The sequence below is a fragment of the Podarcis raffonei genome, chromosome 2, assembly GCF_027172205.1.
Source record: "Podarcis raffonei isolate rPodRaf1 chromosome 2, rPodRaf1.pri, whole genome shotgun sequence".
NCBI classification, from domain to species: domain Eukaryota; kingdom Metazoa; phylum Chordata; class Lepidosauria; order Squamata; family Lacertidae; genus Podarcis; species Podarcis raffonei.
The window spans coordinates 27,626,793-27,646,977 of NC_070603.1; the positions used below are offsets into that span (position 1 = coordinate 27,626,793).

At 46.4% G+C, this 20,185-nt stretch overlaps 2 protein-coding genes across 5 annotated transcripts in view; both read right to left on the minus strand.

Annotated features, from left to right (window-relative positions):
• Positions 1-18,435, minus strand: part of FAM104A (family with sequence similarity 104 member A) — a 56,146-nt gene extending 37,711 nt beyond the window's left edge. Inside the window, exon 1 of the mRNA XM_053375438.1 lies at positions 18,356-18,435. Within this exon, the coding sequence (XP_053231413.1) occupies positions 18,356-18,399 (44 nt within the window). The 5' untranslated portion in view covers positions 18,400-18,435. The remainder of the gene's footprint in view (positions 1-18,355) is intronic.
• Positions 1-20,185, minus strand: part of CDC42EP4 (CDC42 effector protein 4) — a 45,437-nt gene that overhangs the window by 10,483 nt on the left and 14,769 nt on the right. The window contains exon 1 of one of the 4 annotated variants that reach the window (XM_053375435.1): positions 18,356-18,437. The exons of 1 other annotated variant lie outside the window; for it this stretch is intronic. The gene's annotated coding sequence lies outside the window, so the exon portion shown is untranslated. Of the gene's footprint in view, positions 1-18,309; positions 18,438-20,185 lie in introns of those variants that run through there. 2 more of the 4 variants (XM_053375433.1, XM_053375432.1) reach the window with 2 other exon arrangements.

A 20,185-nucleotide genomic window follows, 5' to 3' on the forward strand; every position in this document is an offset into this window, starting at 1 on the left:
ATGGCTGAACTGGGCTTTTTGCTGACGCAACACCTTTTTTCTGTTTGAACTGATGTGATCTCCAGGAACAAAGTTGCCCCTGGGCAAAACTCTAAAAAAAGAGCAGCCTAACAAACCAGCTTATGCTTCCCCTAGATGCATTTTTCACTAAGAGCTGGTTCACTAGGGACATTATATAGTGGTTGGGTGGAGGAATTTGGATTTGATATCCCGCCTTTCACTCCCTTTAAGGAGTCTCAAAGCGGCTAACATTCTCCTTTCCCTTCCTCCCCCACAACAAACACCCTGTGAGGCGAGTGAGGCTGAGAGACTTCAAAGAAGTGTGACAGGCCCAAGGTCACCCAGCAGCTGCATGTGGAGGAGCGGAGATGCGAACCCGGTTCACCAGATTACGAGACTACCGCTCTTAACCACTACACCACACTGGTCAGAAGGTGGGGAGAGTAAAGCAGGGGAAACGATTCATAGAATCATAGAATTGTAGAGTTGGAAGGGACGCGGAGGATCCTGTGTAGTCCAACCCCCAGCAATGCAGGAATAGGGAGCTGCCCCATATGGGGATCGAACCTGCAACCTTGATGTTATCAGCACCACACACTAACCAACTGAGCTCAGCGGTGAAGGAAGCCCCTCGGGCGCCTGGGGCAGTGCACCCAGGGGCACACCACGGGGCCCCTGGAGTCTACCTGCCTCCTCCCACTCAGCCACCCTACAGCTGGGGGGGGGCGGGGGAGAGGCAGCGGGCGAACCGTTTAGACACGCATCGTTTCATGGCACAGTAATTCAGTTTCGTAGCAAACTGGAGGTTAAACTAACCCCTTACCAGCCCCAGAAGGAGTGCGGGGAGCATTTGTGCGACACAATTTGGAAAACTCTGTCCTCAAGAGACTTCAGTGGGCTCTGGAAGACCCACATCACAGAATACGCAGGCTTCTCCTTCTGTGATAATCTTGATTACCAATGAATAGCAGAGGCTTCTGATGGTTCCAAGAAGTGCTTCAAGGCACACAGAGTTCTCCTTGTAGCTTGATCTGAATAGTAACCTAATTCTGTGTTCCACAGCCCCAGGTTATATGCACAGGGTTTCAAACAGGGTGGCATGAGATCTGAAACAGGCAGCTGCTCTCTAATCAGCAGCCACCTCATGCGTCCGCGCAGGTGCAGGTGGTGGCACCCAGGCTACCACTGTAGGGGCATAGCTCCCCCACCCCTCTGCTTTCTACACATCTCTGCTAGGAATTAAACCCCAAATAATCGCCTTAAAGACAATAAAAATACAGACAATTGCGACTAGCTAATTCCAATCCTCTACGCTTAAGGTCAAGGGACATGGGTGGTGCACACAGCCTAGGACTTGCCGAACAGAAGGTCAGTGGTTCGAATCCCTGCAACGGGGTGAGCTCCCGTTGCTTGGTCCCTGCTCCTGCCAACCTAGCAGTTCGGAAGCACATCAAAGTGCAAGTAGATAAATAGGTACCACTCCGGCAGGAAGGTAAACGGCATTTCTGTGCGCTGCTCTGGTTCGCCAGAAGCGGCTTCGTCATGCTGGCCACATGACCCGGAAGCTGTACCCGGAAGCTCCCTCGGCCAATAAAGCGAGATGAGCGCTGCAACCCCGGTGTCAGCCATGACTGGACCTAATGGTCAGGGGTCCCTTTGCCTTAACCCTTAAGGTGGCAGTTCAGCATAATCTGGGCTCTGTATAAAGATTTGTTAATGAATGAATTACCTATTTAATATACAAGCCAGGGACAACCTGCATTTCAGTGAATGCTGAACACAAACCTCTTTACCAAGATGTTTGTTTCCAGGACCCATCCTATTGCTGTGCTTGTTTTAACTGTTTTTAATTTTAACCTGGGAGAGATCTGCTGGTGAATGGCAGGTGACTATTCTTCTTCTTCTTCTTCTTCTTCTTATTATTATTATTATTATTATCCTGGACAGCAACATGGTGCCTATGGGTACCCACAGAGACCTACCAGGCTCTTGAACCTCCTCTAGGTCATATCATGAGCTACAATGGTCAACAACCCTGAGTTTCTTTTCACACATCCCAGTGTCGGCTGCTTACGATACTCCTTCCATTTCAATTGGCCAGCAGGCATGGAAATGAGGGGGTAGAGAACCATCAGTTCTCTCTGTTGATGGTGTCCAATTAGAGCCATGTTCTCTTCACCCAGCTGCCAGAAGAAGAACATTTCTAATTGGACACCGCTGGCAGAGGGAACAGTTATAATGGGATGCTGCCAACAGGCACGTCCAGTCTGAGATTTCAAGTGAGCATCTATGACTGACTGCAAGCCCTGCCCCCCTTCCCAAACCCCCACAGTGTTAATGGACGAAGGAAGAAAAATGGAGCAGGCCATGGGTGTTTAGGAGAAAAAGTGTGTCCCGGTGTGTGTGTGTGTGTGATTGAGGAGAAAAACAGATTTTGTGTGTGTGTGTGTGTGAGAGAGAGAGAGAGAGAGGGGGGGGGGGGAGTAAGTTTGCATTCTGTGGAATGTGTGGTTTGCCTGACAGACCTTTTTTTTCCTCTTTTTTTAAGTGTTTTATAAAATGAGCACTGGAGTGGTCTGTTCTTAACTTGAAACTGTTCTTAACCTGAAGCACCACTTTAGCTAATGGGGCCTCCCGCTGCCACCACACTGCCAGAGCACGATTTCGTTCTGGAGGTCCATTCTTAACCTGAGGTACCACTTTACCTAATGGGGCCTGCACTGCCGCCGCACAATTTCTGTTCTCATCCTGAAGCAAAGTTCTTAACCCGAGGTACTGTTTCTGGGTTAGCGGAGTCTGTAACCTGAAGCATCTGTAACCTGAAACGTCTGTAACCCGAGGTACCACTGTATTCTGCCTTGCCAATGTGCTTTCCCTGAAACAAGCATTGTGCGGCTGGCCATGCACACCGCAGTCACCATTTTATAAATGGGCACGCCTCCCCCATCCCAGCTATTTTGCGATGGCTCCCACAACATTCTCAAAATCCTGCTTGTGCTCATGGGCCAGAAAGTTCGAATAACTCTTGGTGCAATGGCATGCCTGGACTTAGGCTGTTTCAAGGAGTGCATGCACTCAATAGCGCACACTCAGCTCTTGCAGGTGACACACATAGGAGGCGTCAGCAAAGGCCAGCTCCTTTGCAGTCCAGCCAGCTAACAGGAGAAAGAGTGCATAACCACAGCAATCCACATAGGCTACACATCTATTTTTGTATTGTAACCATTGGAGTGTTCATCAGGTGGGAAAGGAACCCCCATCTTTTCAAAGACACCTCCTATACTTACTATTAAATATTCCCCCCCCCCTAGAGTTTCAACAAGTGCATGCAACTTCCTTGAAAAAAACGCCTCAAGGGGAGCCTCTCCTAGTGACATAACCCATTATAAGCAAGTACGGACAAAATGATGAAAACTAGGGAGTCTAGCATTGCAGTCTCTCCCAAACAGGAGTCACAACTCCATCTGTCTACTGCAGAACTACAGAAACAAAACAGAACACCCATCACCAGATACATAATGGGTGACCGGGTGGAGGGGAAGAACCAGTTAGGCTAGGTAAATAGAAAAAATCTGGCCCAGTGATAACCTTAGGAATGGCGATGCAAGCATTGTGACTCAGGGGGTGTCAGTGTTTATGGTTAAGTATGAAGAGTCAACATTGAGAGGGATTTGGAGCCAGACATTTGCTTCAAGGCTCCTTTTCAATATAATGCATCTACAATGCAGTCATTGCCCAGCAGATCATTTGAAGCAAGCTGGTTGATTTCACAGAAGCTTCCAATGAAGAGACCAAACCGTTTTGCCTTCTTCAAAAGCAGAAATGGACTAGATCAAATTAAGTCTTGAGGAATATTGTAAGGGGAAGTAGAAACATATTAATAACCTGCACCACTGGAAGGACAGATCCTGAAGCTGAGGCTCCAGTACTTTGGCCACCGCATGAGAAGAGAAGACTCCCCGGAAAAGACCCTGATGTTGGGGAAGATTGAGGGCACAAAGAGAAGGGGACGACAGAGGACGAGATGGTTGGACAGTGTTCTCGAAGCTACCAACATTAGTTTGACCAAACTGCGGGAGACAGTGGAAGGCAGGAGTGCCTGGCGTGCTCTGGTCCAGGGGGTCATGAAGAGTCGGACACGACTAAAAGACTAAACAACAACAACAACAACAACTGATATGTTATAAGAGGGATGGGGAGTGGGATACACCAAGTCATGTTTGTTTACAATTCTGTATTTGTTTTTTAGCTATATATATCAATAAAAACCTGTCTAGTAGAAGAAGCAAAAATTTATTATTTGCATACATTTTTACTTTAACAATTGTTGCCTACATTTATCTTAAAAAGCTACTGAGCTAGGCCTTAGTGGCCCCATTTCACAGAAAAATGGCACAAGGCAAGGCTATAGGATTTGAACTCAGGTCTACATGCCATGCAAATCTCTCACCTTTATGGCAATCTGAGTTACAGCAAGTGAATCAAATTAGTGCTCAACTCCATGAAGCAGAAAGAGTTACTTGTCTGTAATGGTCCACTCTCATACCCTTTCATCTGCCATCAAGACATGGGAGGATTTCAGATGTGGGCAAATGAGAACTGACATTCTCCACTCTACAGTAGCAGAGCCACAGGGATTTCTCCCATAGTCTTCTTCCAGCTGCCTGATTGTTCCTCCCCCTCTATGCTCAGCCTGTTTTGCGGAGCTGCATCCCCTTGCCTTCTCCTCTTTCCCCCAGGGGTCTCCCTGCTCACCTATCACTCATTGTTTGTGCTAGGGAAGGGCAGAAAGTGGAACGAGAAAGCGAAAGGGTTCTGATGCATCACAGCACTTCTCAACAAGACTGGTACACACAGTGCAAGGTTACAGAATAATGCAGATCATGACTCTGTTTTGAGTTCTAGGTCTCAACACCGGTTCGTCAACATTTACCTTGCTTACAGCACCAAAAGAGCCTGCAAGACGCAATGTTTGCAAAGCTGTTTGAAGCTGTCATTTTAAATGAATGCCATAATCAAACCTTTGGGACTGCTTCAAACCCAACTCTGGAAACTTGTGGCGATGGGCAGGTAATAAATCTAATGAAGTGTGGGCGTTTCTAGCCACATTTAGTCCAATTCTAACATATATGCTCACACTTATCAGAAGAGGAAAGTCGAATCGTTCATAATGAAATGCACAGATCACACGTTCCGGAGCCATCTAATAAAGCCTTTATTCTAAGCGAGTATTATACTGTAATACCATTAGGGACAATGTGAAAGCATTCTAGACTCATTGCCCTGTGCACTTATGGCTAGGGTTCAGCTCAATAATCTTGCACCAAAGCCTCCTTACCCTGCTGGATGAAGAAATTTCCTACTCAACCACAGCAGCCTTTGCCTTTTGTATGAGACCTCTCTCTTGCAGAAAATTCAACTGTGAAAGATGTTATTCTCCTTAGCTGGAGTTTAACGTTCCACAATGATCCAAAGAACGAGACATACCTGGAGGTTGTTGTGTTGCACACTTCCTTTACTGCCCAGACTCATGATCTAGAAGTAAATCAAGAGAAGGGCAACTCCCCTCTTCTACCTCTTTATTTGGGGCGGGTGACGGAGAAAAGAATGGAGCCTCTTGTCTCCATCTGCAGTTGAGCAACAACTGAGACAGGATCCTGTGACAATCACGCTGTTACTTGGAGAAAGCTAGAGGGTAAGTGAAGCTTAACAAACCACCCCCTAATATTAGAATCTGCCAAGAAAAGCTCCATTGAACGCCAAGACATTATGAAAAAATTTAAACAGGCAGCCCGGCTGGTGGCCAGTTTTGAGGTCAGACAGTCTATAATATTGTGTTAACCCAATGTATTGTGTTTGGAAAGCTTGATCTAGTCAGTGGGAGGGAGACACATGGAAGCCACATTGGCCAGTAAAGACACTGTAAGTATGTGGCCCCCCAAAAGACTGACAAAATTTGCTTAAAGCAAAATATAAGCATCCCATAGAATGCAAGAGGCATCCCTTATTCTCAGCGCTGTCATTAAGTCTGTATGCTCCCCCCTCAAGTCTCCTCGTGGTGTTTTGGATCTTCTTCACTGAAGACCCTTCAAGAGTCATCACATCAGGCAGTCATCACAGAGCCAGGACAACTCTTTCCCCTTTTTGCCATCTTCTCAGTGTCTCTTCACCCTACTAGAGCAGTAGCCTGCTTGCCCCCACCCCACTCAAGATATTAACAATGGACTCCTGGACTCCCGCTCATGTAATGTATGTAGAGCAAACTTTGCTCCCAAAGTCCACTGAAGGTTAGAGGAGCTGACTGAAGAGTTTGGGGAAGTAGGATCTGGGAATCCTACAAACATAATTTCACAACTCAGCTGCTTCCCTTTCTTTCTAGGAACACATCTCACATAAGCGGCACTTCACTATATGCAGTCAGGCATTGCGTTCTTCTGGCTGGACCAGCCATTAGAAAGCCACAAACATGGCTCAGATACAGGAAAAGAGGGAGAGGAGGGGAGAAGCACCAGATTATGCTTTGAATTTAAAAAGGATAGCATGGGGACAGTGGTCCCAGAACACCACATTTGTTGGTGTAAAAAAAAATCTGAATTGGTGATTTCACAAAGTTAAGTTAAAACAGATATACAAGAATGTATGTTTAATTATCAAGATACAAAACTACAATCACAATAATGAAGTTATAAAATAAAAACAAGGAAGTCACGCACGGGGGGAGGAAGACATAAGGCAAGAAATAAGAAGCAAATAAGAAATGACTAAATGTTGGTACATAATGAAATGTGAATTTACAAATATAATGTATATGTAATACTATGTACCGTAAATGTTTCATATATGTATCACGACATAAATAAATATTTTTTTAAAAAGCTGAATTGGTTGAATTGACTAAAAGGAACAATCTTACTTATTCTACACAAGATGGCAGTTCAGTTGTCCTAAGAAGATATGCCAGATCGCAATACCGTACAAATACTTTAAGCCTGACATTAGGGGAAAGCTCTACTATTCTTGGTATTGGGGCCATCTAGACAGCCCCACTACCAGTTCCCAGGGTGAATTTAGTGGAACTGAACACATGAATGTTGCGCATGACATCCAACATGTACAGGTTTTCCCGTACATCCATGACAATGGCTTGAGTCACGTGATGTGTTCTACTACATGAAATACAGTGGTGCCCCGCAAGACGAATGCCTCGCAAGATGGAAAACCCGCTAGACAAAAGGGTTTTCCGTTTTGGAGGTGCTTCGCAAAACGAATTTCCTATGGGCTTGCTTCGGAAGACGAAAATGTCTTGCGAGTTCCTGCAGGGTTTTTCCCCTCCCCCCCCTTTTCCCAAGCCGCTAAGCCGCTTATCAGCTGATCCGCTAAGCCGCTTATCAGCTGATCCGCTAAGCCGCTTATCAGCTGATCCGCTAAGCCGCTTAACAGCTGATCCGCTAAGCCGCTAAACAGCTGATCCGCTAAGCCGCTAATCAGCTGATCCGCTAAGCCCGCTAAGCCGCTAATAGCGCTAATCCGCTAATGGGCTTGCTTCGCAAGACGAAAAAACTGCAAGACGAAGAGACTCGCGGAACGGATTCTTTTCGTCTTGCGAGGCACCACTGTAGCTACATGCTCCCTACAAGGATGTTGGTCCCCATGGCAGCTCAGCTGACTCTTAGAGCAAATGCACACATAACTTGTGATGTACCAAGCTGAATGCAACCTGCCAACCATGCACAGAAGCTCTCGAGGATTCAGTAAGTGTCAAGTATTTGCTGTTGCTGTGCCTGCCTGGGACTGCAAAAACAGAAACAGGAGGGTTTTCGAGCAAGCCACAGATGATGGCTGTGCAGACCTGCTTTAGAGTCAGAGGACTGAGCATGTCACCATGTGGGAGGTCTCTGAAAATGGACTCTCCATATCCAGCGATGATTCCCATCCAGGATTTGCAAGGACTCTCCATGCAATTTGCCCCCAATTACCGCATTGGCCCGAATATAAGCCACACTTTCCCCCCCAAATTCTGATCGTGAAAAGTTAAAGTGCGGCTTATATCCGGGACGTTATGCCGCTGGCAAAGCGGGGCAGCTCACCCCCACCGAAGCAGCTCGGGAGTGCGGCCACCCGCCACTCCAAAACCTCCCTTGAGCCGTCGGAACGAAAGGAGGTGGCCTCCCCCCTTTGTTTTGACGGCCCCTAGAGAGCAGCTGGAAGCGTGGGGCAACAGTGCCACTGGCAAAGTGGTGCGGCTTCCCCTGGAAGCAGGCCTGGTATTTTCTTTTTCTCTCCCCCCTTCAATTTTTAGGGTGCAGCTTATATTTGGGCCAATACAGTATAAGCCATTCTCCAGGTTCCCCACAGTAGTCTCCAAGAACCTGGACAGGGAAAACTAGATGTGGATGAGAGAGTCACATGGCTTTGTTGTTGTTTAGTCGTGTCCGACTCTTCGTGACCCCATGGACCAGAGCACGCCAGTCACTTCTGTCTTCCACTGCCTCCCGCAGTTTGGTCAAACTCATGCTGGTAGCTTCAAAGACACTATCCAACCATCTCGTCCTCTGTCATCCCCTTCTCCTTGTGCCCGCCATCTTTCCCAACATCAGGGTCTTTTCCAGGGAGTCTTCTCTTCTCATGAGGTGGCCAAAGTATTGGAGCCTCAGCTTCACGATCTGTCCTTCCAGCGAGCACTCAGGGCTGATTTCCTTAAGAATGGATAGGTTTTATCTTTTTGCAGTCCATGGGACTCTCAAGAGTCTCCTCCAGCACCGTAATTCAAAAGCATCAATTATTCGGCGATCAGCCTTCTTTATGGTCCAGCTCTCACTTCCACACATCACTACTGGGAAAATTGCCCCAGTCACATATCCTAGTCACATAGCTAGGACTTGCAAATACAACTGCCAGGATAGAGATATTTCACCATGGGGAGAGTGATTTGTAGCAGTGCTATCAACAGAAGGAAGCCAAGGCAAATATCATAAAAGGTGTGTGAAAGAGGGGGTCGAAACCATTTGGCCTGCTATGTCCCTTGTCAAAAGAAGAACTGTACCCAAGATCTGCTCTCTACCAATTGCTTTCGAAAGGGTTTCCTGGCGATAATGTAGTTCTTAATGGGGAGGAGATTTCCCTGGGGCAATTAAGAGTTGCACAAAAGCATCTTCCCATGCTGCCAGAACAGCACTTCGGAGCTGAAAAGTGGCACCTAAAAATACGTACCAATTTGCATGGGGGTTTTATACAGCATGCACTCCCAATTTTGCTGGCTTGCCGCTGTGTGGATTACCTGTGCTAGCTTGCTGCTGCCCCAGTGTTTACCTTGCAAGGATCAGATATGTTGAGCCAGGTGCAACAAAAAAGGAAGAGCAGGAGCCTGCAGGCAAAAGGGATATCCCAAGGAAACAGGAGTTCGGGAAGACACTGCACTTTTCTGTATTCTGAGATCTAATAGTCTAGATGGCCACAAATCTATAGCCATTTATAGCCAAAGCAGGGATGCGGGTGGCGCTGTGTGTTAAACCACAGAGCCTAGGGCTTGCCAATCAGAAGGTCGGCAGTTCGAATCCCCGTGACGGGGTGAGCTCCCGTTGCTCGGTCCCTGCTCCTGCCAACCTAGCAGTTCGAAAGCACACCAAAGTGCAAGTAGATAAATAGGTACCACTCCGGCGGGAAGGTAAACGGTGTTTCCGTGCGCTGCTCTGGTTCACCAGAAGTGGCTTAGTCATGCTGGCCACATGACCCAGAAGCTGTACACCAGCTCCCTTGGCCAATAAAGCGAGATGAGCGCTGCAACCCCAGAGTCGGTCACGACTGGACCTAATGGTCAGGGGTCCCTTTACCTTTATAGCCAAAGCTACTTGCCTGCTCCATGGAGGTGAATCGGAGGTAACCAATGTGGTGCCTATCACATACTGTTAGATCGCAACTCCCAACAACCTTAATCACTGACAATGCTGGATGGGGCCGGTGAGAGTTTTAGTCCAACAGCATCTTCAAGGGCAGCACACTGGTTATTATCCCTGAATTCAGGGGTGCCTCTTAACCTAAGGAATGCCTGGCAACACCCAGAAAGCCAGCATTCCTGTATTACATGCACACAAGTGAATCCCATCTGAAGAACCTGAAGCTCAGGGGCACAGCACCAGCCTTGAATGCATCTCCAGTTAAGGCACCTCAGGAGTTAAGCAGAGGTCTTTCCCCAAGTCTAGGATTTACACTGCCAGAGCAAGTAAATATGGTGAGATGGACTTGTCTGATTCAATAGAAAACTGCCTCCTATATTTGTATGGCATTTGTGGTTTTCATATTCAGGAGGGTGTATCTTGCATTGTGCTCTGGTTACACACACATTTAAATCTCCATCAGACTCAGTAAAATCATATGACAATGTTCTAGAATTCTGGAAGACAAGTGACAATAACAAACTGCGGGTGACAAAGGCATCCGCTGCAAAGGGAAAAGTGGGCCCCATTACATAATTTGCAAAGTTAAGGGTACACAAACTCTTCTTTAATGAGAAGGCCATATGCTTATTCTTTCCTCACTTTAAACTCCTCCGTCAGAGCAAAGTTTGTTCAACAGACTAAACCATTTGTATTAACATGCCCTGTGTTTGTTCTTGCTACAGAGAGGCCTACTTAGAAGCGAAACACAAAATGCACTTGCACCAGGACAAGCACCCAGGGGGTTGGCACTGCCCCACTACGCTGAGGACCATGCCCCACTAGGGGCCAACTGCCAATCCCTGAATCCTCCTGACTGGTGCTTCTTGTTCACCTGCCCTTGTCTAGCGAGCAGTAAGAGCAGCAACTGTAGTGAGACAGTGTAGTGTAGTGGTCAGAGGGATGGACTAGAACCAAGGAGGCCCAGGTTCAAATCCGCACTGGGTGACCCAACTCTCAGCCTCATAATGTGATGATAAAATGAACAGGTGGAGAGGGAACTTTGCACATTACCTTGAGCTGCTTAGAGGAAAGGTATATATACATGTGATATATAAACATACCTCTTCTTCTACCTTTCTGGGAGGAAATACAGAGTGGGCCCAACAAGAAAGGTAAGTGGTTAGTAGCAACAGCTCCGGCAAGGACGGCCAAGGTCGGGTTTGGGCTCAGGCTCTTGAAATATGGCAACCCTAACTATTTTAAAATACAGTGGTACCTCGGGTTAAGAACTTAATTCATTCTGGAGGTCTGTTCTTAACCTGAAGCACCACTTTAGCTAATGGGGCCTCCTGCTGCCACTGCGCCGCCAGAGCACGATTTCTGTTCTCATCCTGAAGCAAAGTTCTTAACCCGAGGTAATATTTCTGGGTTAGCAGAGTCTGCAACCTGAAGTGTATGTAACCTGAGGTACCACTGTACTGACTTCTTAATTTGAGGTTCAAAAAAACAGGGGTCGTCTTGTACAAGGGGGCATCTTATACACGGAAAAATGCGGTACTTGCCCCCTCCTGGTCGCAAGTAAGGACACACATCTGTTCCACTGTGCTCAGGTACATAATCCCAGAAAGGGTCTACCTCTCTTTCACGCCAGACTTTCCCAGTCAAAAACAGGCCCCATTCTGCACTTGCCTCAGAACAACAACCTGAACTTTCCCTCGTCAGCAACTGAACGCCTGGCTAGGCCTGGAATTAAGGGCCTACAGTACATTTTGGTTCACAAGGCAGCACTTTGTGGGAGGAAAAGGTCACAGGAGCTGAGCTTTGATCAGAGTCACTGGAGCAAAAGACAGAACCTTCACTACTGCCCACAACCCTTCAGATAGATTAAGAGTTTCATCTAACACGAGAGAAGGGAGGGGGGCAGGGTAAGCAAACAAAGTCCTCTTTATTTACTTGGTTTTATATTGTTGTCTTTAAAATAACCTTTGCTGGCAGCGCAGGAGATCTCCCTCCTCCCGCAAATGCCTACAACCAGGAAAGTCAGGTACAGGCTACCTTTTAGGTAAGTCACAGCACTCATAGCAACACTATCCAGCTTTTGAAGACTGGTTCTGTTTTAATGGCTCCTTGAAAGATTTGGTTGGGGGTTGGTTCTGCTGCACTCATAACCCCCAGCTGCCGCCACCCCACCAAATTTAAATTGCATTATCAAGGCCTTTTTATCAGAATTCCTGCTAGCAAAAAGAGTGAAATGATTACCTTGAGTTCCTAGTCCTGCACTGGGATTTTAACCAGCCTGACCTCAATTCTGACCTGCAGACAGGGATCCACATATGGCAAAAGAGACCAAAGGGCAGAATGGGTGTGAAAAAAGTTGCCCTGGCAGGCTGTTGTGGGTTGGGCAATGATTGCTACAGAGAGAGGCATTGGAGGTTTCCATTTCAAACAGACAAAAGCTATGCAAACAAACACTTCAGATTATTGATCAGAAGAAACTGCCACTCTGCAGAGGAGGTGAATCAACTGACCAGCAGTGAAAGTAAACCGGCCCTTTCCAGAAGGTTTTGCCAGGCAGTAAGAAAAAGAATGACTGGTGATCCTAAAATGAACTAGAACCTAACAAATTGATTACAGAAGGCTTAATTACAACTCCCAGGTTTTTGGTTTTTTTTATTTAAAAAACCACCACACCTTCGAGTAAATGTGTTGGCATATGAGAAAACCTTGCCCTTTTCCTAAAAAAGAAAGACGGTAGTTCTTCATTTGCTCTCTCGTCCAGTTTTTAAATATGCCAGTTAAAATATAGCAGATCCAAAGCATTTTTTTTAAAAAACGAAAACCAAGACCCACTAGTTTTGCTAGAGATGCAGGTTTAAAAGGTGTACCAACATCAATTTCAAAACACAAACTGTCCATTTCAGTGACCTGCAGGTTCTTGTTAAAATGCTGCCACAACACAAACACAAGGAAAAAGCTTATCAATCTTACATTAGGGAGACTTTATATTATACTTCATATAGGATCACTACTGCTGAAGCATGAAACCCTATACTGAGCAAATGGGTCTCTGTACTGCCATGAAGTATTGCACTTAGATGCTCTCCAAATTGTTTTTCTTTCTTTCTTCCCTTCAAATAACTGGGAGCCAGGCTACCCAGGAGTTTACACCTTTTCAGACCTTAGAACCTGCCTTTAGCACTACATTCATTTGGGGACCAATTTATTTACTTGTTTATTTGTAAGGTGGCAGGACTGCTATTGTAGCTCACCTGAAGTCTGGCTGCGAGGCACTTGTTGCAAGACCAAGGCTCTGAAGGTCAAAGCCACACACTGATTAGATCAAAACAATTAATTTGCCAATTGAAAACTAGACAAAGGAAAGAGAGGCAAGTTGCACTGACTTTATAAAAACAATCTGACACAGAAATGAATTATTATTTCAGCACAAAGGTGTTTGAGCTCATAGTCACTAAATCTTGTTAACCTCGCCAAATAATCAGGAAGCAATTTTTAATTAGCTCTCTTGCAATAAATGCAGTGAAACTATTAAACGTGCATCCTTAGAATTCACTACTTTAAGATGTTAATGAATCCTAGCAAACTCTTTGGTCACATGGCAGATTTTACAACAACCTCCACATACAACTATGAAAGGCATCTGTGTTTGTTTGCTCTGAAATATCCACGCATCTTTTGCCCCCAGTCTAGCTTTGCTCCACCTGACCTGGTTAAGCCCATGAGAGCTACAATCAAGCCTCTCAAATCCAGGTGAAGCCACAGTCTACTGCCTGTAGATAGCAGGCAATCTGCTTAAGATAGCAAGCAGCTCAGGACATTGTTTATTACTGTTTCGGCTCTGAACAAGCATACCAGACAATGATCCTCAGAATGCACTGCTCAGCAGAAGCCCAATTGTGTCAGCAGAGCCAGAACCATTTTAAGTGACCATCCCCCCAAGGCATAATAACCTGTGGTCGGAACAGGCAGGAAAATCATTGCAGCAACACTCTCTACTCTGGTCACAATGTACAGCCTAGGATTTACTACCTCTTCTAGAGATTAAACCTGGCCACTGTTCACTCACATGGGGTGTTTTGGGTTTGAAACATGCATTGATTTGAAGAACTGACCAACAACTAACAATTAGTCAATCACTCTCCAGGCAGCGCAGCTGCAGAGTGGCTTGCTCAATCAGCAGACAATGCAGCCAGCCAATTAAGGCAAATCATTACTCCTTGATTTTTTTGATGGTGTTTTTTCCAATGAAGGCAGAGATTGGGGTTTTCTGGTTCCAAACCAAATGAAGTTATTTCAGGATGTGTTATTATATTGGCCTGATCCAGCCACTGGCATGTATGCAAACAGCAGTGAACACATTTCCATAAGGAATTAGATGAAGAAGGGGGAGAAGCCATTGCTGAACAGTGGCACAGTAGTGGTGCAAGATGTATTTAACATAAGCATGGATTTGAGATACTCAAGAAACCTACTTGCTGCATCATATGGCCTGAAGCAAAAACCATCCATATTCCTAAGTTTTATCAGCATCCAAATCTTTGTACTAGACAGAATGAGACTCCCAGTTACTCAGCTATCCCAAAGGAAGTCTACACATTTCTGGTCTACATCAGCCATGAGCAAACTTTAACAATGATCTGTGTAGCAGCAGTGTTGACTACTCACTAACACAACAGACATACAGATATCTGTATCGTTCACACATTGCAGCTGGGTTGATTTGGTGGCAAACATGAAACCTTCCAGATGTTCTGGATCGCAACTCCCATCCTCCGTGAGCTGAGCATGCTGGCTGGAGCTGATGGGAGTTGCAATTCAACAATATCTGGAGGACCCAACATTGACTACCCCTGCGGTAGAACACAGACTGGCAGTCTAGCTGAGACTCTGGTCAATTTAAGAAGCAGTTATGCTCAAAACCACTACTATTTTCTTAACAGAGAGGGGAAACGCACCCATTGCTGATAAGGCCACAAGCATTTTGGAAAGGTGGAAGCAAAGATGTCAGCACCTGTTCCACCCCAGCTTGTGCAGCTCTCTTCAGCAACCTATGCAAAGAGGACCATTGAGAAAGTTCACAAACAGCACTGCTCAACAGCTACTATACACTCTTTGCAAGCGGCATTTCAAGGCTACAATAAAGGGGTGTATTGTATGTATCACAGGGTCTCTTATGGAGCACCGCACACCATGGCTAGCTGGATCTCTGCGCTATTATGTCATAGTGTTGCACTCAAGATTGATTTATTCTCTTAACCAACTTCCAAACTTCTTGTCAACCAGGTGTTTCTACTTCTTACCAAGAATGGAAAGGTCAAGCCACAAGCAGGTCAAGCCCATTTGCTATTTAATATCTAGACACTAGAGGCTATGCTCTTTCAGGCTTGGAACTTGCCTCCAACCATTTACACTTTCCAGCATCACACACCACCAGGCAGAAGAGACTTCACAAGCATGCATTACAAAGTTGAAGGACCCATTTCTTCTGCTGTCTGTATCCTGGAAGTGTCCACTCCCAACTGCTTCACATAGCTGTACCACTACTGGAATGAGGGTCAGGCCAGTGTTAGCCCAGTAAATGTTATGACGTAAATGGTTGTTCTAGATTGCAAGTAAGATATAACTATACAGTACTACAGTTTTTTATATATAAAAAACTGATGCCTTGCTAGATGCTTTAACTTTTCTTCTGATCCTTAAAGTGCTGGATGGAATGCAGAATTCAAGACTCTCCAACCATAGCCAAAGCTTTCACTAAGATGGCATGCTCACTGAACACTTTCCCACTGAACTCAATGAAACTTTAAAACACTTCTACAATCAGGATGCAGAGCAAAATCACTTTGGGAAACTTAAGCAGGGATGGCCTTATCATTAGGCAAAGTAAGGCAACTTGCCTCAAGCAGATGCTATAGCAGCTCCTATGCTATTCCTGCTAAGCCCCCATTCCCTCTCTTGGAGAGTTGTGAATATTACATGGCATAGCATGTCCCACCCCAACTGTCAAATCATTGCTAATTCAAAACTGCCTGTTTAGTTCAGTTACCTTATGGGGAGGGCAAACTTCTTTGCCTCAGGCAGCAAAACATCTTGGGCCAAACCTCAGTTTAAATTATGTGGTACACTATGCATTGTAGAATTCAACAGCCACCCCGACCTCCCCGCCCCCCACAAAAAAATAGGTCAAAATCCCAGAGACCTTGAGGGAGTTAAGGCATCACTGTGTCACTGAAAAGGTCAAGCAACAGAAATCACCAAGGTTTATATTGTTTATTGCTCCCTACTTGCACACACAAAAGATGGCTATGCATGTGTGTTTGCTAAATAATTCATAACATCTGGGGACTGCTGGCCTAAACATTTGCTAACATCTTGCCACAAGCATAGAAAGGAGCATCTCTGTTCAGGCTCACAAGTCAGGCACACAGGCTTATTCAAGTAAGCGTGAAGAAGGCCACCTTGGAATCAGCCCAGAAAAAAAGAAGTTAAAACTACAGTTAACAGGACAAGTTTATCCTTGTCTATTGCAGGAGGGGAACGAAAAGCTGCACAACAGAGCCGCTTATAGAGAACTTGGCAAGGCAGCATGAAATTCAAGCAAGCAGAGGGAAGAGAAGCGTAACCCTAGCAGTTTCCTTTGTCTGGAACTCTAGTTCAGAGCTCTTTGTGAAGCTGAATTTCAATCAGTCCCGTTGGGTGGGAGGCAGCAACCCTCTCACTCACCCTTGAAACAGTCACAAGGGACTGCAGAGCACATCATCCTCCCATGGTAAAAGGGAAAAGGAATTACCCCCCCCCTCAAAAAAGGGGAGGTGAGAGAATCTTCTAAGGCTGGAAATGATCGATAGGCAAGAAAGCATACTCTGCAGCTGTCGCTTTGGGATAACAGACTGGTTACAAAGTGGGCTTTTTTGTGGGGGGAGTTAGTACATAAATACACAGCCACTGCCTTCATACCTCAAAGGAACTTTTAACTTTTTGAGCGGGTGCAGAAATCTAATATTCCAAGTCACCCACGACTCTCTTCAGTGGAGACAGAAAAGCACAGAAGATTTCAGAGCCACACTCACAAACCTCCTTCCTGCAAAAGCAGAGACACCCTACAGGGCTACCTTCTCCTTTTCAAACGCCTCCTTTCCGAAGTGACCTCCCTCCCTCCCTTTGGATCCGCACAAGCTAAAACAAATGCTTCAAAGCCTTGCAAGCGCGCCTGCCAGCAGAAGTTGTCGACTACCCCTTTGGGGAAGAATTTCCCACGCAGAGGCCAGAGGAGAACTGGTTTGTTTGGGCTTCCCCTTTGCTTTAGGATTTAGCACTTGCCAGAACTGCTACTCGCTCCCTTTCCAAGCGCGTTTATACCTAAGCAAACTCCAGGATTGTGTGCGGCTTCCCGCAACTCTCCCTTCTCACTGGCTCGCGCTTTGGTCTCTGCGCACAAACACACAACACACACACACACCGAGTTGCAGTACTCATCCCCGAGCCGTAGCGTTCATTCACGGAATTTTAAAGAGACACGCTCGCTTTTTGTCGAGACAATGGGAAGCCTCCCTCCGACAAGAATAAAACAAGATGCTAGCTAACTGCATCACCTCGGCGAGTGTACGCACTCTCCAAATGCCAACCCAATTAGCCTCCTCTTTGCCCAGCTAGGATGATCAAAACCAAATAGTAATTCCAGTCGATTCTTTCCCATGCTCTCCCTCCCCGCCCTCGCTTCCTTTTTCCTCCCTTGGGAAAAGGCATTGATGGGAAAGAGGAGAGATGGGAGGAAGGGGGGCGGCGGCCAATCAATGGGTTGCAGATGCATTAGCCCAGAAAACAACGGCGGCTCGTTGCCTCCCAGCCCTACAAACATTCGCAGTTCTGCAAAAAGCCGCTCCTTATTTTAGAAAGTCCAGTTCTGCAACGCGGCGCTTTGCGAGGTGATTTTGTCCGAGGGAGGAGCTCTTGATATGAAACCCCCTTGTTCTTAATTTACAGAGAATTCTCCACACGCACCTTTTTTATTGCCTTTCTTTAAAAAAACAAACCTCCAGAACATCACCTGAAAATAGCAAGGAAGCAACAACGGAAAGGGGTTGCAAAAGCAAACAAGAATCTCTGAGCTAGCCAGGGAAAGGCAGATGAAAGGGAGGCGCTTTCTTCCCGAGAAGAAAAGGGCAAGGCACTCCCTTCCCGCAAAATTTCCCTGCAAAGGGAAGTTGAGAAAGCAGCGGCAGCAAGGTTAAGTAGACAAAGATCCTCCTGGCAAGGCAGGGTTTCCCCTTCTTCCGACGGGCACCCTTTACCCCACGCCGTCCCTTTCCCGTACACACCCACCAAACCCTCGGAGAACACCTGGCGCCTCCCTTGGCGCGTCCCCGTCCCCCCCCCAGGCCAGCAAGCCAGGCACCCCGCCCCTTCGGATCCGTACCTACTCGGGACTCCTTGGCTCGACGGGAGGGCTTGCTATATGTTACCGGCTCAGCTGCTTCGTTGCTCCGTCCCCGCATTTCCACCCCATGCCCGCGCCTGCCCAGGGCTCCCCGCCGGCGCGTTCCTCTCCGGCTTCAGACTGCTCAAGCTCCCTCCCTCTTCCCCGCCCCGCCGTCCAAGTCACTGACCCGTCTGTGACGTCGCGCCACCCAAAGGCCAATAGGCGAAGGCGACGTCATCAGTCTAGTCCGGGTCTCCTCCATTCAAAATCTGAATGCCTCGCTCCGGCTCTTCCCGGTGCCTTGTAGAGGTGGAGGAGGAAGGCAGGGCAAGGGTGGGGATTGAAGGGTGGGGAAGGCAGGGGAAGGGTGGGCCAGAAAGGGATTGACACATCGCTCAACCTCGCTAATGGGGTTTCCTAAAAGTTCAAGGCTTTTGTGGGATTTTTGTTGTCAAGCAGGCGAGCCCACGTCACCCGAAGCCCGCTGCAAACACGGCGGCGTCGGAATTAGCTTGCCATTGTCTCAGCGAAAGGCATACTTGTTATTATTATTTCCGCCCCCCGGCATAGGGAGTCCCTGAACAAAAAGGCCAGCAACAAAATCAGGCGGAGGGAGGGCAGATGCTCATCTGTGCGCTGTTTCAAAGCACTGCTTTCCAGTCTACCTTTCTCGATTTTTGGCAGTCAGGCAATTCTAGCCCGCCCACCCACTACTCTACTCTGTTTACTGTAAGGGCTAGGAAGCCGCTTTTTAGAAAATGAAACAAGAGGTCTAGAAGTATGTGACCAGAATCCAAGTTTCTGCATTAGAAGGCTAAGACAAAACCCATTTCTTTCTTTTACCCTTTAGGAATTATAATTTACAATTGTACATTGCTTTGGGATGCCTTGTGGGAATTTATTCATAATTATTAAGTTTTATGTATTCACTATACAGTGGTACCTAGGGTTACAGACACTTCAGGTTACAGATGCTTCATGTTACAGGCTCTGCTAACCCAGAAATAGTACCTCGGGTTAAGAACTTTGCTTCAGGATGAGAACAGAAATTGCGCGGCGGCAACGGCGTGGCGGCGAGAGGCCCCATTAGCTAAAGTGGTACCTCAGGTTAAGAACAGTTTCAGGTTAAGAACAGACCTCCGGAACGAATTAAGTTGTTAACCAGAGGTACCACTGTAAATATCTCACCTTTCAGTGAATCAGGGCCAAGGTAATTAACAATTTAAAAAAGAACAGCACAATATCAAATTCAAAAATAGATATAAGCAAAATAGATATTGACAAATGAGCATGTAAAATGTTATCCATATAAATAGTAGCGAGATATGTGGATTTCTTTTCACTACAATTTATTAGCAAGCCATGTACTGTAAATGACAGATCTTTAAAATTACAGACTCTTAATCATGGCCAATGGCCCAGGGATAATGGAAGTTGTAGTCCAATAATGTCAGGAGGGCGACTGGTTCCTCACTACTGCTCTATAGCCACACAACAGGATGTACTGAGTACAAGACTGGGTCAATTATTTCTTCACTGTGGATATTAACATTTGCTATGCTGCCGGTTTATGTATGGGACAAGCCACTGGCAAAGCATGATACAAACAGGAGGAGCTCTTGCTTGCTACTCATCCAACACTTCCTCTGTGCTTTAGCACTAGCCTTGTGGCATTTTGCCAAAACTGCTCCCTGTTCTTCCATCTCCACTTGGACAGCAGCCCACTGGTGATGGTTAAAAGGGAATCCCAATCTGATGTGTCATCTGATGGAGACAGCTTTTATTGCTCCCATATGTACTTCCAGCAGAAAGAAATTGAGCCGCCTGCAATTTTAACACCAACATTGATTCTGGAGGGATGTCTCAGGCAAAC